Here is a 21,780-nt window from a genome sequence, read left to right as displayed (position 1 = left end):
GGAGGAGGGATATGGGTCGGTAGTTTTTAAGTTCAGAGGGGTCTGCTGTGGGTTTTTTCAGGAGGGTGCTGAGTTAGGCGTGTTTCCAGCTTTCTGGGAAGGTGGCAGAGTTGAACGAACAGTTGATGACATCACGGAGATGGGGTGCGATGATGGAGTCAGCTTTGTTGAAGATGTGGTGGGGGCAGGGGTCGGTTGGTGAGCCAGAGTGGATTGAGTTCATTAGGCGGATGGTGTCTTCAGTAGTGATTGGGTTCCAGGCGCTGAGGTTGTTAGTTAGCGGTGTGGGATCTGAGGGGGGTGGGGAGGGTTGATCGCTGGGAGTGTTCTTGAAGCTGTTGTGAATGTCGGCAATTTTGTTGTAGAAGAAGGAGGATAACGCATCGCAGAGGTCTTGGGAGGGAGTGATGTTGTTAGATGCTGCGGTGGGGTTGGTGAATTCCTTGACGATGTAGAAAAGTTCCTTGCTGTTGTGGGTGTTGTTGTCTAGACGATCCTTGAATGCTGATTTCCTGGCGGATCGAATCAGTTGGTGGTGTTTGCGGGTGGCTGCCTTGAGGGTGGCCATGTTGTCGGTGGTTGGGTTTTTTCTCCATGTTTTCTCCAGGGTGCGGCATAGCTTCTTGGATTTTTTAAGGTCATCATTAAACCAGGGAGCCTTTTTGCTGCCTGATTTGATCCGGTGCTTTTTCAGGGGTGCTAATTCGTCAGCACTGTGGGTGATCCATTGCTTGAGATTGGTGGCCTCTTGATTTGGGTCCAATGAGGGGGTGGGAGGGTTTTGGTTGAGTGATGTGAGGAGTTGGTCGGAGTTGATTTTGTTCCAGTTTCTCCGAGGAATAGGTTGTGGGTGGTTGTGGGTCAAGGTGGTTTTGTAGCTGAAGTGAACACAACTGTGGTCCGTCCAATGGAGAGCTGTGGTGCGATCGAAGGAAATGTGCTTGCTGGAAGTGAAGATAGGGTCGAGCGTGTGTCCGGCTAAATGGGTGGGGGTGTTAACAAGTTGTTTGAGTCCGAGATTGGCCAGGTTGTCCAGAAGGGTGGTGGTGTTGCTGTCGTGTTTGTTTTCAAGGTGGTAGTTGAGGTCTCCTAAGAGAATGTAGTTCTCGGTGGCGAGGGCATGTGGGCTGACGAAGTCAGTGATGTCATCGCTGAATTGAGTGCGGGTTCCTGGAGGCCTGTAGATGAGGGTACCTCTAAGTGTGGTCCTAGGGTCGGTGTGGATCTGGAAGTGGAGATGTTCGGCGGTTGCAAGATTATCGTCGGAGCTTGTCGTTATTTTGATGGTGTTCCTATGGATGATGGCGATGCCTCCTCCTGTTTGATTGGTACGGTCTTTTCGGATAATCTTGTAAGCGTTCGGTATGGCTATGGCGATGTCGGGTGCTGATGATGTGTTCATCCATGTTTCTGTAAGGAAGGCGATGTCCGGTGACGCAGTGTCGAGTAGGTCCCAGAGTTCAGTTGCGTGTCTGTGGACCGAGCGGGTGTTCAGCAGGAAGCACTTCAGGTGGTTAGAGTCGGAGCTGTGTATGGAGGAAGTTGATTTGGTGAGGGTCCTGAAGCAGTTGAACTTGCAGGAGAGGCAAGCGAATGGGCCGTGGGTACGTCCAGGGGTGGCCTCGCAACATTGTGGTGTGCGTCCGGGGTTGAGGGCGAGGAGAGTTGCGGCATCATATGTGACTCTAGTGGGTTGGGAGTAGCGGGGACCAGTGGGACCGGCGCTGGGCGCGGTCCAGGCGCGGACGGGCGTAGACGGGCTTACCTTTGGCGCACCTTCGGCGCGGCCGCAGCGCGTGGACGCTGCACGTTGATTCATCTGACTAATATAGGGAGTGGAGGGGGCGGAGCGTGGGAGGGGCAGCTGGGAGGCGGTAGCGGGGAGGCGGACCAGGGGAATGCACAACAAGAAGTAAGATGGAGGTCGGAATAGAAAGCGAAACGGGGGCAGAGGCAACAAGAGTTACAAATAATCACAATAAATGCAGCAAATGAAACAGCACGCAATTATACTAATCAAGTCAAAGCTACTAGTCAGAGCACGCAATTATACTAATCAAGTCAAAGCTACTAGTCAGAGCACGCAATTATACTAATCAATGTCGCGCTACTAGACAGAGCACAAGGCGAGGCTCTCCGATGCTCGGCGCTATATTCAGTTCAAAGCGCTAGTTCTGGAAGGCTACGATACCAGACCGGAGATCTGTGGTCAGGGAGCGTGGGGGAGCGACCGCTTTGGATCAGGTCCAGACGGTCACATGTACAACAGCATGGGGAGAATTTCCAGGGATACCTTGAGCCCCAAGAAGGTTGAGATGGGGCTACCACCAGTCTCCCTGTATGCCCAACGCATCTTTCCCACTCGCAAGGCCGTGCAAAAATCAGGTGAAAAATACTGCCACCCAATCCTTACATGACTGGGGATAGCAAACCACTGAGGATGGGGACAATGCCAGCAAATTGGCACTGTCCCTTCCTACACAACGTCTAATACGCTCATGGGATCTGAATACAATTACAAAATAACAAGTATGATCGTCTAAATGAAAACAATTACTTTGAAATGCTTTGTGCAATTTTAGACATTTCCTTTGAATTCAGATTACAAAGTTTCAAAAAGCATGTGACACTTTGATACAAAAAATTCTCCATCAGTGGCTGAAGTTCTAGCGTGGGCAACACATATCTGTAAAAGTTAATTTATATAAAATAATGAATGAAAAAAGTACACATATGAGGATACAGAAGAAAAAACAAGTGTCACAATGTGAATAAAATGTCAATACAGATTGAAAATAACTAGCCTTCCCAGATCATGCATAGAAAGTATTTTCTATCACACTCCAATGTTGTATGCAGTTAAAAATTGCAAATCACTTCCAGTCAGTGGCATCAACATTTCGTTTCTCTTCCAACAAATGCACTGAACTGTCATCAGGGTAATAATCATTGTAGGTCCTATCCAGAAAGATAAAATACATGTCCAATTAGAACACTTTTAGAAGCAAAAAAGAAACAACTTATTTGCATGTAAGAATATCCTATATTCTTGTAAGATGTATTATAATTGGACACATGGATAATTTATTTTTCAGGAGTGCTTATAATGCATTAATGATTATTATCCTGATGACGGTACAATGTATCTATTGCAAGGGTGTCGAAACGTCGATGGCACTGACTGGCATTGCCATGATGAATCTCTGCAGAGCCTCAGACAGAGCCAAAAAGAATGGCACGTCCGTGTACTTCTTGAGACTAAGCGCATGCTGATGTAATTCTGGAAATCATCTTGTTCGCCTGCAGGGGAGAACTGGAGCAAGATTAATACAAACGAGCAACCCTGTAAATGTCTCTGTTTTGCAATAGGAATTGTCTATGTAAATATGAGATCATATGGGTTGAATTAGAAACACTAAGTCAAAATACTTTCATTGCCTTAATGTTAAGAAAACATCGTTCTTAGCTCCTCGATGTTTTATCTTTTCTGCTCTTTTTTTTTTAAAAACATATCTTTATTGGCATTTTAAAGTTGTAAACAGACGTTTCCAGATTAGGAGCATCAGTGAGACAATTCTCATTTCCTCACCCAGTACATCAACAGTTATAATCCTTTACGATAATATTTTGCATTCAGTGAGGAAGACCGTGGTCTTGGGCCTTTTCTTTGACCATGCCAATGATCAACAGTTTTCTAAGTGCCCTTCCCAGTTCTCATCATCGTCCAGCCAGTAAACCATGTGCTTCAGTTTAGAGGCCATTTAGTAGAGCTCCAAGCAGGGCACACCTAACCCCCCCTTATCCCACGTCCTCTGTAACGTTATTAAACATACACGTTTCCACCTGGATCCCCACAGAGGTCCACCATCAGCCCATCCAGTATTCGGAAGTAATTTTGGGGGATTTTGTAAAGGGAATGGTTTAGGGAATGGGTGTATAGATATTGTGGCAGAATAATCATCTTCGCAATAGCTATCCCCCCACCAGGAGGAACAGGGGCAGGTCCTTCCAGAATTTTGTAGAACCTCATATACCCGCCAGGTCTTTCCCTATATTGAGGTCCAGATATGATGAGGCCGTGTTCACCAGTTTGATCCCCAGGTACCTAGTCCCTTCAGCTGCCCAAGGAAGTCCCATAGTGGGTAGCACATCCATCAGACCCATTGCTAGTCTTCCCAGCGGGACCAACTTAGATTTCCCTAGGTTAATCGGTTTTCAGGCATAAACTAGAGTGTCGCCCGCATATAGGGAGACCACATGGCGGGTCTCCCCAAGAAATATTTCCCCTGGAGCCATCTGTCTCTGCAAGGCCGCCGCCAGAGGCTCCATAGCGGCTGCGAAAATGAGCTGCGAAAGAGGGCAGCCCTGATGGGTGCCCAGAGCCAGTGGAAATGAGTTAGAAATGAAACCCCCAGTCTGTACCCGGGCAGCAGGAGCAATATAGAGCAGTTTAACTCAGCAGAGGAAATTGGAGCCCACCTCGAACCATCGCAGAATCAACCATATATAGGACCAGTCCACAGAATCAAAGGCTTGCTCTATGTCGAGCAGTGCGAGGGTGTTGTCATCGTCCAAGAGACACGGAGCATGCCAGGCATGTGCCAAGCCTCGCAAATTATGAGTGGTACTATGTTTAGGTATAAACCCGGCCTGATCTATGTGTGTAAAAGTGAGATAGGCCTATAAGAACTGGGCAGCGTGGGATTTCTATCAGGTTTCGGGATCATAAACACCTAGGACTCCTTCATGGAGGTGGGTAGAGACTGAGTCTCCATTGATTCATTGTAGACCTCCAGGAGGCAGTCCACCAACTGGGGAGTGAACCTCTCATAGAATTCAGTCGGTAGACAACCGCTCTCAGGGCTCTTCGCCATCTTGAGACGCAAATAGCTACCAATAATTCCTCCCTTATGATTAGGGCCCGAGGGCCACCACCACCTCCAGGTCCAGCTGCAGCAATTCCACAGAAAGTCCTGAATGTCCTCTGGTGGTGGGGATATTTTGTTCCCATACACCTTGGCTAGATGTGTTGCCAGTGCTTCTATGATAGCATGTTGTGTGTACAGCATTTCCCCGTTATTGTCTGGTATTTTGAAAATTGGTGTTACAGGTGTCTCTCGTTTCACAACTCGGGCCAACTGAGCTCCGGTCTTGTCCCCCTCTATATGCAGGCGCTGGCGATATGTCTTGTATGTAAACTTTTCCATCCTGCGCCAGCTCTCTAACAGAGCTTCACGGGCAATGCGCCAGTCCGCCATAGCATGGTGTGCCGTAGGCTCCTTGGCCCTCTAATCTGCCCAGTTTTTGTTCTTGAATTTTATCATCTTGCTCAAATTGCCTTCTCACCCCATATGTTGTCTTTATAAAAACTCCATGGAGGATGACCTTCGTTGGCTCCCATTCAAGTGATCGGCTCGAGGACGACCCAAAATTCTCCTTGAAGTAGCGCGTTAGTGCGTCCAAGACTGCAGCCGCAAAGGGTGGATCCAACAGCTACTCTGCCTGCAGGTGCCACAAGGGTATTGCTGGGAGGTCTGTCATTCCCCTGAGTCTCAGCTGGAGAGGTGGGTGGTCCGAGTGTTATCTGGGTAGATATGTTATTCTTTCCACCTCAGGAGTGAGCTCGGACAAAAGAAAGAAATAGTCTAGCCTAGCCGGCTAAAAATCCCAGTCTCCGGAGTATGACATGAAAAAATCTCTTTGTAGGGTAACGATCTCGCCACACATTGCATAACTGCATACCCTGTAAAATACCCATTAGGGTCCCAGTCATCCTGGATTTAGTATATGGGTATGGGCGTTCCCGATTTAATGTTCCGCCCATCACGCAGTTAACGTCAACCGCCATGATAATTGCAGCACCCAAGTAGGGCGCTGCCACAGCCAACAACACTGGGAAGAACAAGGGGCAATCCCTATTCGGAGCATATACATTGAGGATGCATAGTTCATGCCCGTCCAGCGTACCATGCTGGATAACATACCTCCCCTCGGGATCAGTTACGTGATGTAGATACTGGAAGGAGCACCCAGGGGCCGCCCATATGAGTGCTCCCCATGCAAAACAAGAGTAGGAGGTGGCGTAAAGTTGCCCTCTCCACCTCCTTCGCATACATGGCATTGAAACCGCCCAGTCGTCAAGTTGTACAACCTTGTTTTGAAGTTCAAGGATGGTGTCTCTGAGCGAGCGAACCTCTGTTTGCAGCGTATCCACGGTGTGTTCAGTGGTGGTCACTCTCTCGGATACTTTACGGAGGTCGCATTGTAGCAAATTGACCTCGATGGCCACAAAATCTATTCTGTACACCATATCACCTCTGGTGGTTTGTATCGCTGCCAGTACATTCGCTAATGCGGGGGTAGCTTCGACAGTCCCTGTAGCCTCCTCGTTGTGGCTCACCATAGCGGTCTCCTATGGGCTTGGGCCCAGGGACAGATGTTGTGCATAGTTCAGGATTTTAGTAGTCTGCACTGACTCCCCCCCGTTCTTTATCAATGTGTTTTTCACCCGGCGGGTGGCCCAGGAATCTTTGGCAGGACAGCTGGTCTCTACTGGGGACACAGGCAGACACACCCCAGATCCTCACCCCGTGCCTAATCCACATCTGTCCATTACTAGAGCTCACAGGTCACATCTACTTAGCGCCATAATGCCAGGCCCCCAGGTTGACCCCCCAACAGGCACTGGCTGTTCCTCAGACTTGGCCAGGTTAGGGTCCTCACGCAAATCTCTGCTGGGCTCTATGTGAGGTTACAGGATCAAAAACCTTACCAGGGGTCAAATGCATCCAATGGTGCTGGTCCGCACCCACAGGGCCCACCGTGGACTTCATGGCTGCAGCTCCTAGTTGCTGATTTGGGCCTGCCGCCTCATGTCTTGTGGGCCTCACAGAAGCCCTGCGAGGGCCTCCTCGTGGAGGCCCCCGGTCGCGACAGCACAGAACCAGGCTCCCGTCCCGGGTGTCTCTGCGGCATGTCCACTCAGGAGGGCTGGCAAGGACGGTCACCGCCTCTGGATCACTCGTTAGCACCACCAGGTCTTCTGCGGATGCTGAACGCAACCCCCAACCGCATTTTTAGAGGCCCACGGGCCGGGGGGGTCCCTGCTTCTCTACCCAGGTGGACTCTGCTCGTTGCCTCAGGGTGCCCTCCACCAGCTCGGGGTCACTTTTGGCCCTATCAACCAGGCCTAGCCAATCCGGAGTCTCCTTCATATGGGGGCCCAGGCACCTAGCACTCCACCGAGAGGCAGCTACAAGCGCCAGGCAGCGCCCCCCAACAGCTTTCCCCTAGCCCCAGCCCCACTTAGGAGGGCCGCCAAGGCTTGAGGGTCGCGCGTCAGCACCGCCCGGACCTCTACAGATGCGGAACGTGCCCTCCAGTGGCAGTTTCAGAGTCCCTTCAAGGATGGGTCGCTCACCCAGCCACCCGATGCGTGTCCAGGGTGTCTGGGGGGCCCGCTTCTCATCCCAGGTGGACTCATCTTGAGTCCTTAGGGTCCCTCTCAGCAGCTCAGAGCTGCGTTCGGCCTTACGATCCCTGCTCAATCAGTTTGTGGTTCTTCTTCGGAGGCGGGGGCAGTCATCCAACACTCCACCAAGCGACAGCGGTGGTTTTAGGCCCCCGCATAGAACGACCACGGTCCAGCCTTCAGGGCAGCATATACTTCCGTCTCTCTCCGCTCAGCCCTCCACGAGCCCACCAAGATGGCATCGCCGCCTCGCCAGGCCACAGCCACACCAGAGCGTCACATATACTCCGGGTAGTTGTCGCCACTAATGACGGGTCCCAGGGCGAGAGCAGTCGATCCCCAGGCGGTGCTTTGTAGGTTCTTAAGTAATGCCGCTGGTAGCCACAGGATAAGGCCAGATTCAGGATTTGTTGACGGGAACACCGGCAGACATCTACACGGCCATCTTGCTAGGGCACGCACTCCTCCTTTCTTGCTCTTGTGTGTATTATGGTTTCCTGTGCAAGAGATTGGCCAATAGTTCACAAAAAATATCAAATATGTCTCTCATCTGACTGCTTCTTTGATGCCACCTGCACAGTATTCCATTTCACTACCTTAAGTACTCTGTTATATCACCGGCAGTATATTCTGGACACAGTCCTATCTACTTGATCAATGGTCCTTTGTACTAGTGTTGCAGCCTCCAACTGACCCTATTTAGTTTTGCAAACTCTGTGTTATATTTCACTTTGCTGGTATGTTTTTTCTATGGTTCTGTTCTTTTCTTAACCAATTAAACCAGGTCAGCCAGAGCTTCAGCAGCTTCTTACAGTTTTTCTGTAATCTAGCAAACCATCAAGCTTCATTGATTGATCAGACTGGAGTGTGGTTCAGGGGCGGCTGGTAACATTTGAAAGTGGTGCGGTGAACAAAGTGCTCCACTGCTTCCCAAAAAACAAAATTAAGCACCCCTCCCTCCAAAAGCCAAAAATAAAAAGGTCCCTACCTCCAAAAGACAAAAATAAAACACCCCCTCACCCCAAATGCCCATAATAAAACAACCTCTCCCTCCAAACAAAACAACTACACTAACATTTAAAATAAATAAAATCACACAAGCATATGGGCGCCCCACAGGTTTGGCGACAACTGGAGGTGGCGAGGAAACAGTTGATGGGACTGGACTTAGATAAGGCTTAGTATGCATCGCTAAGACTTTAGCACTGCTTCTATGTAGTGGGAACAAATGTGGATGCTTACTGGCCAACTGGCATCCGGCACAACTAAATACTGCCGGTGTACAGTCCCCCCTAACGCAGATGGGCACGGAGATCGTAGGGGATGGCCACATCGCATCTACATCTTGCGCCTTCTAAGAGGACATTGACACACAACAAACCCTCCCTGAGGAGGACCCAAGCCTTTATCTTATGGACCCTCCCACTCGGCACTTGATAGCAGACCAAGCCAACTCCTGAGACCGTCCAATCCAAATAGAGGAAGTGATTTCTGCTATTGCTAAGCAGAAGATTATTAAATCTCCGGGCCCGGATGGCTTTCCTGCCCTGTTTTATAAGACCTTCTGTACGAAATTGGGCCTGATTTTGATTCAGCTCTTCAACGCAATAAATGGGCCCAATACAGTCCATCATGGAAGCCTCAATCGTCCTCAGACCTGGGAAGGATCCCAAACAGTGCAGGTCCCATATCCCAATATCCCTCCTTAATGTGGATATTAAATTATTCACCAGTATCTTGGCAAAGCACCTCAAGCCACTTATGCTGGGGCTCATGAGAAACGTCTTGTACAACGAAGCCAGAATCCTGCTGTGCCTTCACAGCGCTGGCTATAGAGCGAATGCGTCTTTAGTACGCATTCATTCAGCACACAAGTCATTATAATGACTTGCCCTAAAGGGGTGCATTGATGGAATGGTGTTGGATTTAAAGTCCAAGATCTTCCCTACTGTTTCGCAGACTGGAATTGGAATAGTAAATTAACCTTTATCATTATAACGACTTGAGTACTGAAAGATACGTACTAAAGACACATTTGTTCTAATGAGGGCGCTGTGAAGGCGCAGCATGTTCTGGCTTGCTGGATACCATCATACATTCGGGGCTCAATAATCCCGATCAGGTGGGATTTGTTCCACATAGACAATGTAGTGATAATACCAAGAGGACTATGATTCTGGTGGATAAAGCCAAACATTTCACACGAGACATCATGTATTTGGCCATAGACGCGGGGAAGGTGTTTGACCGGGTGCACTGGCCATAATTAGCTGCAACGCTTGGCCTTTTTGGTTTTGGGCCAAGGTTCCGTACCTGGACTCTTAGCAATTATGGCCAACCATGGGCGGTGGTACAGGTGAATGGTCACATTCCGGACCCATTTCCCATCCGTAGGTGGACAAGGTACAGGTGCCAGCTTTCACCCCTGCTCTTTGTCCTTTATATGGAAGCCCGTTGTCCAAAGGGTCCGTGACATCACATGCAGTACAGGAGTCATCTTTTGGAGGGAGAAACATATAATTAGACTCTATGCCAATATGTCATTGTCGCACTAGACAACCCAAGTAAGGCTCTCCCAGTTTTCGTTGCAGAGATCGAAGCCTTTGGAGGAGCAGTAGTATTTTGGATGAAAAGCCAAAAGTCACAAGCTCTGAACCTCTCAGTACCCCCAGAGATGGAAGCTCTCCTTGCCCACCTTTATCCGATCGGATCGCAACCCATTTCTATTCCATACTTGGGAATCCAATTGGCCCAGACTACTGCAGAAACTGAGACCCTCAACGGCCAAACACTCCTCCTGCAAATTAAGAGGGTTCTGGCACAATGGAAACTATGCCGTCTCTCGTGGCTTGGCCAGATAGTAGCATTGAAGATGACTGCTCTCACACGGATTTTCTTCCTTCTCCCAGGCGCTCCAGGTTGAGCCTCCCACCGGCATGATCCAGTTCCTACAGAGGGAGATGCACCGCTTTATAAGGGCAGAAGGGTGACCTTGCATGAGTCGATATCAGAGCTACCGACCTCCTATAGAAGGGGGGGCTGGGATCACTAATCTCAAGCAATATAACCAGGCAGAGCAGCTCCGCTAAATGGTGGAATGGTCCAGGGAGAAATCCAAGAACATTTGTTATTCATGGTTCGAGCAGTTTCCGGGACACCTCTGTAGAAAGTCCCCTTCTTGACACATCCACAAAGAGCGTGGGGCCTTCATTCCTCCCCAGTCACTAGAGCCATCTTGAACGTGTGGGACTGCATTGCTGGCTGCAGAGGCCTGTCTTTATTCCCTTCCCCGCTGACACAGATTGCGGGCAATTCTGATTTCAAGCCTTGATCAGGCCGCATTCCAACGCCGGCAGAGCTCTGAATGCCGCCCTGTTGGCTACTTCTTTGATGAGGAAGGGCCCCTCTCCTTTGATCAGTTATGAGCTGACTTCGGCGTCCCGGAATCGGAGAGGATGAGGTATATGCAGGTCTGGCATTAGGTCATGCACCCCACGGTATGCCCAGTAGCACAGCAGCCTCTTTACAGCGTTTGAGAAACCGTTGATCACCCAAACTACTGACAAGCGTCTTATTACCAAACTCCACGGTATACTGCAGCACGTTCCTCCAGGACTCAAGACCCCAGGTCAGAAACAATGGGAACTAGAATTGAAGAGGACACTGACAACAAAGGAGTGGGAGGAGTATACTATATAGCACAACACATTGCACGCAACATGGCTAGCACCCAGACGGCCATGAAAATGGTTACGTACGTGTATTTCACACCGGCGCAGCTACACAAGGGCAATCCTACATATAGTGCCTATTGCTGGAAACATTGTGAGTCCTCTGGGACACTCATTCGTTTACTATGGGACTGTCCTAAACTCACCCACTACTGGAATGGGGTCCTGAATGATACTGACACTCACCTTGATACTCAATTACCTAGATTCCCAGCATAAACTGTCTTAGGCTTCTCCAATGCGCTTACCTTCCCACTTAAATAAAGTAAGGGGCGATGCACAGACCTGGCGCTAGGAGCGGCCCTTCACAACATCCTTGCACACTGGGGAACTGACCAGCTTCCAACACACCATGTCTGGCTTTGTCTTATGGCATGTGTTGGGATCGGAGACACGTACTCTAGTTCTAACGGCCATGGGAGACTCCTATAGGGAACTCTGGTGCCCCTTCAAAGCTCTCCTTTCTGTGGAATTCCAAGAACTGACCTGTCCCCAATACCTATGATTGCTGAGATTGACAGGTGTTAATGACCCTTCATAGATGTGACAGGTGTCCAGAGTAAACCCATTGATACCGCTTAGTGCTTTACTCTACAGAATACATTGCTGTTAGTGCTTATGGGGTGGGGTGAGGGGAGGAGTGGTTGTTGCTTTAATTGTACATGTTCTCTTGGTTATTTGTGGAGCGCTGCAATGCTCAATTGTGGCCTTTCCTATTTCTGTTATCTCATGCAATAATACTAATAAAGAATTTGTACCATAAAATAAATGGTACTTATCCACTGTTGCACATGCTCCTCAGTGTTCTGAATCTGCAGTCTGATGTGGGGCTCACCTAACAAATCCACAGGCTGCTCTCATGCTATTAACCAGCATAAGAGAAGTCTCAGGATTGGATGGAGCGGGTTCGCCTGACTCTTCTTCTGGTCTTGGAGGCCTGTGCTTTTTCTCCACCCAGCAGTCTAAGAGAGGTCGAGATGGAGAGCTTCAAAGTGCGCATGTCAGGCTGGCCGTTGGAAGAAAGCCCAGGAAACTGACGTGCACACTTTGGAGCATCCGGTCAGCCACTGCTGCAGTCCTCCATGTGGTCAATCACCAGCAGAGGACACACCCCACATATCTCTCGGCTTGGGGGCACTGCGGTGCACACAGTGGTAAAAAATTAAATTGCAATGAAATAATTTAATTGCCATTTTATTTTTTTTACACACAGCTCACAGTTGACGGGGCGCAACGCTCCCCTGCCCATGTAGAGAAGTCACCGCTGGTGTGGTTAGACTGGTTGCTGCAGCTGTATTGTAAGTAAAACTAAATAAAGCACATGGATGACTGAGTACATTGAACCAACGGCTCATTAGCCGAGACGCAATTTGTACACATAAAGGTAGATTAAGGATATCATCCAAAAAGTGTTTGTTGTACTTCAGTGCACTATAAATCACAGCTAGAATAGAAGAATCATTTTGGGTGACAACATACCCAGTGACTACACATGATATTTATAATGCAAGTTGGATCTCAGTAAATGGTACACCTTTGTTGAATACCACCTGCAGTACAACAGGTAGATTAATACTATAATCTATTGAACAGTATTATCAATATCTCCCCTACTTATGCCATCTCTCTCCAAGACCAATTTTTAAGGATATTGGAAGAAAAACGAGGTTAAAAATGTTTAAGCTTAGGTGGATAAATCCTAGGATTTGGGCAGCTTTCAAATCCCTTTTGTTATGTAGGCAAAAGATCTACACACTTAAATGCGCATGGCTTTACGTTTCAAAACGTGCCTCTAATTTTCTTATGATCTGTTTTTCTAATATGAAAAGGGATCAGCTAAAAGGAGTGATTTATGGCAACACCTTCATTTCTTTGCACATAGATCATTACAAGAAAGAATGTCACTGTATGTTACTACTCATTCCGAGTTACAGCCCCTGTTTAATCTGAAGTCCATTAAACTATTTGTAAACAAGCCAGGATAAGCTTGTGTTCCCATCTGGAGGGGACCTGGACTGGCAGTTTGGGCTGGACTATTCCTTCTTGAGCAGGACCAACACTGATTTGAATATGCCTGGTCTCCATTTACAATGGCTTAGTGGACAAAAACACAATGGACTGAAATGCAGTGGAATTACCAATGGCTGAGATTAATACAAGTATTCCACCCATCACCTTTTTGTTTTCCTCACTGTGATACCTGTGTGTCCTGTGATCACAGATAGGAATCAATCTAAACCTCATGGGTGAGGCCAAAGTAAGTATAAACAAGTCAGGGGTTTCTTGTATCCCCATTTGGAGGGAACCTGAACTTGCAGTTCAGACTGGACCATTTCTACTGGAGCAGGACCAACACTGATTTGAATATGCCTGGTCTCCATCTACAATGGCTTAGTGGACAAAAATACAATGGACTGAAATGCAGTGGAATTACCAATGGCTGAGATTAATACAAGTATTCCACCCCTCACCTTTTTGTTTTCCTCACTGTGATACCTGTGTGTCCTGTGATCACAGATAGGAATCAATCTAAACCTCATGGGTGAGGACCAAGTAAGCCTAAACAAGTCAGGAGCTTCTTGTATCCCCATTTGGAGGGGACCTGATCTTGCAGTTCAGACTGGACCATTCCTACTGGAGCAGGACCAAGGCTGATTTGAAGCTAACTAGAGTGACACAGTGGGCATAACAATGATAAGACCAAAAAAGGTGGCAGATGGATACAAAGGACGGTATTGGGAGAAGAAGAGCAAGGATCACATGGGCATTACAGGAAGTATGAATGGTTGTGGGGAGTTAATGTTCAAGAGAATAAAAAACAGAGTAAAATGGAATGTATATGGATTGGATGGGTGAGCAGGGAAAGGGAAGACACTATACACAAAACAGCTAAAAGAAATGTGGACAGCAAACAGGAGGTTGAGTGGGGGACTGGGTAGAGAAAGGGGGGTAAAAAACAAGCAGTAATCAAAATAGAGAGGATGAACTTTGCAATTAGGATTTTTTTGTCGGGAAGAACTTTCAAGGGGTTGGCTTCATCAACTTGGTGTATGTCATACAAAGAGAAAACCTGATGATTGTTAGAACCAGTTTCTGCAAGCTTTTCTTCATTTAATTAACTTAGAACCATTAAGAGCAAGCTTGAGGAGAGCTCTGTTCGGGTTAATTTCAAAAGCCACCGTACTAGTGAGGAGACCACAAAGACCTCACAGGAAGAAGGGCCCATGTGGGAGGCTAGTTAGTGGAAGATACTACCATACCCATATCGGTGGCTGATTGCTGTCAGGAGAAAAGGTGGGATACTTAGACAGCGGCCAGACACAGTCCAAAGAAAGGAATTTGCACCCAATTGAGAAGTAAACGCAGAGCAAGAAGAATAACTCGTCTGCTCATCAGCTCATACCGATACCAGGAAAAAGGTGGGGACTTAAAGGAGGTGACTGTGGTCCAGAAAAAACTACAAAAGGAGCACCTCACTCAGAGATGAGGCACAGAGGGAGCTGTGATTTGAAGACTGAGATTACGGAAAGACTACCATGGCTCGAGGCCACAGACATTAGACAGTGATAATAAAAGAACCTGTTGTTCCAAACTCCTAACAACCACCAAGACCACGCTATAAAAAAAAAGTCATGCAGCTTCTCTAATACCTAAACTGAGCACCAGCTCCCACTATGCTCGCTATGACACGATAGACACAAACGCTTATCACTCCCTTGTAGAAGCACTTGTACCCTTGTTCAAACTGAGTTCTCAGTCCCATCTGAGAGCAAAATCATATTTAGCCACAAAACTAACCAACTCATGAACATAATATTGTATCTCCACTTGTCCTAACATTAACATTACATTTACTTCATCAGTAACCCTACACTGTTGTTTCGGTTTGCGTTTCACAGATTTAGACATGCAATCCGATCTCATTACGGTACCTGCCCAGCTGAGCCTACCACACTATACTCTTTGCAACTGGTATTAAGCACCACCACTAATAAAAAACGAATCACTAAACTGTATAGGGCAATTTGTGACGAGAGACTTGTCGGCCGAGATAGAAGCCTGGAGAGATGGAATGACAAACTGGCCTCCCCGATATCCATGTCAGATTGGTTACACATATGTGGCCTGACTGGTAAACTCACTCCGAATGGAAATTTACGTATTATACATTTTAAATATATACACCAGGTATACTATATGCCAGTGAGGTTACACCGCTATGGACTGCAGGATACTAGCAGGTGTGAGCGATACAGTCAACTAGAATCAGATTTCCTACACCTTGCATGGGACTGTAAAAAGGTGGCTTGTTATTGGAGTGCTGTGGTGTGGGATACCAGGGAAGGCATGGTTTGGCAGTTCGGGCTGGACTGTTCCCATGAGGCACAGGGTCAGACTGATTTGCATATGGCCATGTCTGAACTGGGGTGGCAGAGTGGGCTAAAGAACGGTGATGGATTAAACCCAGATCTGTTGACTGGGTGTAAGTGTTTGATTGGTTCAGATTCTCCGTCCATCACCACCCCCTTTTGTACCGCTTTGTTCGCCATAAGTTGGCAGGGTATGCTCAGACGTGAGTCCCTTGCTCACTTTGCCACTGGATTCAAGCAAGCCGGGCTGAAGACGGCTGAAATGCCAGAAACCGGTCCTCAGAAGCTTGTTTCCGGTCCAGGGAAGGCATAGCTTGGCAGTTCGGGCTGGACTGTTCCCATGAGGCACAGGGTCAGACTGATTTGCATATGGCCATGTCTGAACTGGGGTGGCAGAGTGGGCTAAAGAACGGTGATGGATTAAACCCAGATCTGTTGACTGGGTGTGAGTGTTTGATTGGTTCAGATGCTCTGTCCATCACCACCCCCTTTTATATCACGTGGTGCGGGATACAACAGAAATGTCTGGGTTGGAGATACATTGCACACGCTTAGTATGCTTACTATGTTGTATTCCGCATGTAAAAGGGGTAATAGGTCGATTTATACGTATAGCGTTGCTGATGTCTAAACGCAGGGTGGGCGCAACATGGGGAGGTAAACGATCACAAAAAATTGAGCACTGGATTAAAGATCTTGTTTACTGCAAGGATAATATGGAATTATATGCAGAGGAACTGCCAACACCATCGAGACCAAAGGACATATAGGAGCCATTGCGACAATTTCTACACCAAAAGGCACTAGAGGACACACAGGACAAAGTGGGTTAGGTGTGACATAGTCCAGTCATCTGGCACAATGAAGATGTATTGAACCTGCAGAGACAGCAAAGTACCTATATCCCCTAAATTGTCTGAACAATCATAATTGATTCATGTTATTCTTTTTCGCTTATGTTTACTATAATTTATTTTTATTTTTTTGGGGCGGGTAAATGAGTGGACCACCTTGCACGGTGGTATTGTAGAAAAGCAATAAAAAAATAAAAAATAACATTACATTTACGTATGGATAGGTACAGTTTAAAACAATTTACCTTATATGGCTCGATTTCTGAGACTTCCTAAAAGCTTTGTAAGCACCTGTAAGGAAAAGAAAATGGTATTGATGTTTATAGAGGTATAATCAAAAGGAGGTATTTCTCGTTCAGAGCTCAGTGGGTTCATGCACTACTTTAATTCGAGTGACAACTGAATTCTAAATGCTTCACACTTTAACTTCTGAAAGTAATCCCTTCGCAGGCTTAGGGAACATTGGGGAAATGTGTTTGATGTATGGAAGCGGAAAACGAACTGTGCGCATTGGTGGTACGTTTGTATTGCTGAATTTTACTTTAGAATAATGCACTCAGGGAGATAATACTGTTATTAATATTATATGACTATCATACTGTAAATATGAAAGGCTCATGAAATAATGTCCATGCAAATCCAGGTAATAAACTAAGCAATTACTGCACTGCTGACAGATCTCAGAATTTGAAGCAATTTACTATTTAGATAACTAACATAAAACTTATAGTTAGAAGGAAAAGAGAAAAAAAAATACATGGAACTTGAGGGTGTGGATTTTGGCGACACAGAAGAAACACCCTTCCACTACACCCAAGATTCAAAGAAAATGTGGTGAGACAGAAGAAAAAATTAAACCTTCACTTTTTTTCCTGACGACCTCAGGCCACATCACACCAGGTGTGATACTGTGATGCCCTGAGTATATGACCAGGCATCAAAAACACAGAAGTAGTCACACACAACCCTCTGAGAAGATCCAAAAAGCTGCCAAATTGTATGGATCCCTATACAAATGACCTAAAAAGGATGCTATACATAATCAGACGACAAGGGGCCAACTGACAGGAGGGACCAACGTTCAGACATGACTGGTCCTATTACAAAACGGGCACAATGACTTTGCACCTGGGACAAGGACAGCAGAGGGGACAGAGGCAAAAGCACCAGCAGGTCAAGGCGCAGAGCAGGAGCTCGTATGAGCTCCTCCCCTGCGCGCCAGCTTTAAAATGACTAATCCATTGGCCCAAATGGCCCAAATGGCCCAAATGGCTAATTTGAAGGCCACCGCCCAGTTTCATTTTCCATTTTTCAGCCTAGGAGAATTCTTTCAAATGATGATCTCCCCTTTAAAGAATAATGTAACTGTTTGTTTCAAGGGGCAAAGCGTGTGTGGGATTTCACAGGAGCTGTAGGTGCCTACACGGATGGCACTATTAGTTGACCGGTCCTTCGAAGAGACTCGCTTCAGCAGTTTATGGGACAGATTATTTTCTTTTCAGTCATAAACATGAGTACTAAGTACCCCAAATAGGGACCTATTTTTTTTTTTTACTTGATGTGAGAACAGTTGGGGGTCAAACAAGATGGCCAGGTAATCAGCTTACAGCCTAGTGGCAACAGATTTTTTTCAAATGTGCTGCACAGGTATATGATATTGGGGTGAAGTGTGGACATTTAGCAAAGAGAGGTTTTAAGCTAAGTATTTTTACCAGTTAGATCAATTTCGGTCATTAACCAATCCAATGTGAGATGATCCATGTTAGGGTACGGTCTTCAGGGCCCCTGGTATTCAGGCAGATATGGTCGAACGTATCGCCAGAACCTTTGTGCTGCTATCTATAGGGTCTATAGGGTCCTTACCCTGGTGCCTTTCATGAAATTCGTACCTTACTTCAAGACAGTTAGGCAGATTAGTCAATTTTTCAACAGGAGTCAAGAAAAGTAATTTCATAAATTGTGGAGTGGTGTGGCTCACTGGTTAGAGGCGGCAGACCCGGAAGGATAAGTCGGCCCGGGACCAGGGTTCGATTCCCGATGCGGCAGGGTCGTGGACCAGGGTCAGCGGACTCGATAATTCTCGCCTCGGTGCCTACTCTAACCAGGGGTCCCACTCGGCAACTCTGGGCATTAGCTTGCCTAATCTCCACAACGGCCCCATCAACGCCGGGAATGCCTGGCTCCACCTTGGGGATTCCCAGCAGGGACCATCCCACAGGGAAAGCCAGGACGGGTTCCCCAGCGGCATACAGTGCCAGGACGCCGACTGGCAACAGTGCGCTTTACAAGTATACACATTACATTACATTACATTACATAAATTGTGGCCCCTTGGAAATGTAGTATATGCTACTATAGTGTTGCATAATTTCAGGAAATGTGTGTGATGATTGTTATGCAAAATCCACCACGTTTTGTAATTGAAATGTTGTCTGAGTAAAATCCTATCCTGGGAGCATGGGATAAACATGAACAAACAGAAGGCATGGGGGCCAGTGTTCGCGTCCTGTGTAATAAATATTGCGAGTTTTAGCACAAAAAGCATCCTCCTGTCCACAACGATTGCAAGGATGGACTTCATCACCTAAAAAAATAGCGCAAAATGCCAGAACAGCATTTTGTGTAATTTTTTGCATTCTGAATGATTTCCCCAAAGGAAATTACAAGAATTTCGCCCAGGCCTAATAAAATTACATTTTCCATCACGTTCTGTCAGGCACTGGCCTGTTTCAGAATGTCGGGGCACACAGCAGCCGTTTGTCTTGTACTCGAAGTCGCACTGAGAAGTTTTTCTCCCAGGAGGGTGATTTTACGCTGCTTTTTCCATAACCTTAAATCAGGGGCTTCCGGTCACCGCTGGAGAGGACCAACTGCTGAGATAATGTCCGACTTACCCACACAGATCAGATGGACCACGGCCCAGAAATAGCCCTCCGGGTCAAACTGCAAGAAAGAACAGCACAAAATCGATGAAACATTGGCTCGTGTTAAAAAACCGACCGTTCGCTAAAGACAGTTGTTAATACAAAGTGTTCGCGCCATCATCTGGAGTGTAAGAAGAGAAGAGCAGTGCATATTCAGTGTTAAATGCAAAGACTCCGCTACAAAATGAATGCATGCTTAACTTTTAATAGTATTGATCCGCCCAGGCCTAATTACAAAGCCTTCTTGTTCTTTTTTTTTTTTTTTTTTTTTTTTTTTTTTTTTTTTTTATTAGAAATTTTTATTGGTGTACAAAAATATATATATACAGTACAGGTAGAGGTACACAGGCGTCGATCATATATGTCCATTGTCCATTGGTCTCCCTCCACTGGAGAAGAAGAAAAGGAAGAGAGAAGAAGAGAGAGGGGGGGGGGGTTTGATTGTCCTTTATTGGGTCGTCCATCTAAGTTAACGCAGAACAAAAAAGCAACCAACGCTTGGGAGATGCGCCTGGGCAGGCAATTAAATGAAAAGGAACGAGCTATAATGTGGAGTTCAGCGACAACGAACAAAGTCACCCCACAACTTGCGCAAACAAAATACTGGCTGCTCCACAACGCATACTGGACACCATCCAGACTCCACAAGGTCGGCATAGCAGACTCAGACAAATGCTGGAACTGTCTGAAAGAGGAAGGAACCCTCGAACACCTTGTCTTCACCTGCGTGAAAGTTAAGAAGTTCTGGGCACAGATCAACGCCTTCCTGAATGATATGCTCAAAACAAAACTGGAGATCAGCTTCGCTAGCCTGGCGACTGAGCACCTAACAGCGGACCTAAAAAGTAAAGAAGAAAGAGAACTCTTAGACCTACTCCTCACGGCAGCCCTCAAAATGATCCTAACGAACTGGAAAAACACAGCCAAAGCAAATTTCAAAACATGGATCAACTGGATTACCTTCCTGAGGGGGGCCGACAACATCACAGGAACGTTCTCGAAAGAACACAAGGCCAAGCTGCACATGTGGGACCCGCTTGATGAGCTCCTAAAAGCCTTCTTGTTCTAATGCGCTTGTGGAGAGTTCAGCTTACAAAGCAGTTTCTAGGACTGGGGTAAGATTGAGGAATAAATGAGGTATGCATGGGGTTTGTAGCGCCTCTATAAAACAACCTGCATCGAAAATAGTAGAAAAATCAATTTACAACTGAGATCTTGACATGCATGTGTATTGTATTGATATTTATTTATGTATGGGAACCTCAGGACTGCAGCAGTGTGTGAGAATGACGTCCTTGCATGCCCTGGACATCCGTGCTACCCTGCCTTTTGTTGCTTTGTTGAGAGTTCTGCCATTATTCCTTTTGTCTCGAAGACTATGCGAGCCCACTGAGGGGTCTCCCTTTCTAATGCTTAGCGCACTCCTATTTCAGAGTGTGGCTACTTCCATCCCCTGCTGGGCTAGATAGACCTGCGTTGGCAAAGTTATCAGGGGCGGCTCCTCCTCAATGGTGGAGGAGCGTTGCCCCACTGGCTCCAAGCCAGCAGGTGTGAAAAATAAAACGATTCCCTAAATAGTTTTAGTTTTCATTTGCCGGCTCAGAGCCAGCATGTTCAGGGAGCAGTGGGGCCGAGGCATGGGAGGGAGGGTGCTATGTGCACTCTCTAAGTGCACATATGTGTTTGACCAGCCATCTCACGCCGGCCAAGCACACATGCACACTTAAGTTTCTGCATTAAACAACCAGACTGGAGAAACCCCATACACTCCCAAGTCTGAGCGGAGCGTCTTTTCAGCCCGCTCAGACCAATCCCCACGCTGCTCTGTGATTGCACAGGTAATCTGTCCCAGTGTATGGTGGGAACTTGGGACCAGGAAGAGAACATGGAGGCACGATGCAACACGGGAGGGGACTGCAGCTCCAGGTAAGTATTTTTTAAACATTTTATTTTTATTATTAACACCCCCCTCGTGCGCACCCCCTGCACCCGCCTCAGAACCTCTTCATTATGTTGGCTACCACTGAAAGGCGTGCTCGGTATTGCAGCACCAGGACACGTTCCCTTTACCCTTCATGGTGTAAAAGTCTCCCTTAACCATGGTCCTTTACCTCTCTATATGTGGAATATCTGTGAAGGGTGTGTGTACATGTCAGTATATGTTGTAAGTGTGAGGCTTGTCTGTGGACCTAACATTGAGCATGGTGGAGGCCATTTTGATTCCATATATGCATATGGCAACCTAAAATGAGGGGGAGGGGGGTTCTGACTGGGGCTACCCTTCTCTCTACTGTCTTGAAGCAGGCACTTTTACATTCCTTTTCCTCTACATCTAGTATAGAGTCCTGTGGGTAGGGGTGTCAGGCCTTTAATCTTTGAAGGTGCCACAAAGCTCTGCTGGAGAGTTCCCAGCTCCCCTCCATCTTCCTG

At 47.1% G+C, this 21,780-nt stretch overlaps 1 protein-coding gene across 3 annotated transcripts in view; it reads right to left on the bottom strand.

The window, feature by feature from the left end:
- SLC35D4 (solute carrier family 35 member D4) overlaps positions 1-21,780 on the bottom strand; it is a 570,185-nt gene that overhangs the window by 282,105 nt on the left and 266,300 nt on the right. For all 3 annotated transcript variants that reach the window (XR_013610546.1, XR_013610545.1, XM_078687423.1), the window contains 2 exons: positions 19,321-19,369; positions 16,672-16,717 (listed from right to left, as the gene is read on the bottom strand). Coding sequence is in view for 1 of the 3 variants with exons in the window: in XM_078687423.1 (XP_078543549.1) it covers positions 16,672-16,717; positions 19,321-19,369 (95 nt within the window). In the remaining 2 variants the exon portion in view is untranslated. The remainder of the gene's footprint in view (positions 1-16,671; positions 16,718-19,320; positions 19,370-21,780) is intronic.

The sequence above is a fragment of the Lissotriton helveticus genome, chromosome 4_1, assembly GCF_964261635.1.
Source record: "Lissotriton helveticus chromosome 4_1, aLisHel1.1, whole genome shotgun sequence".
Classification (NCBI taxonomy): domain Eukaryota; kingdom Metazoa; phylum Chordata; class Amphibia; order Caudata; family Salamandridae; genus Lissotriton; species Lissotriton helveticus.
This window is presented reverse-complemented; position numbering and strand designations above follow the sequence as displayed.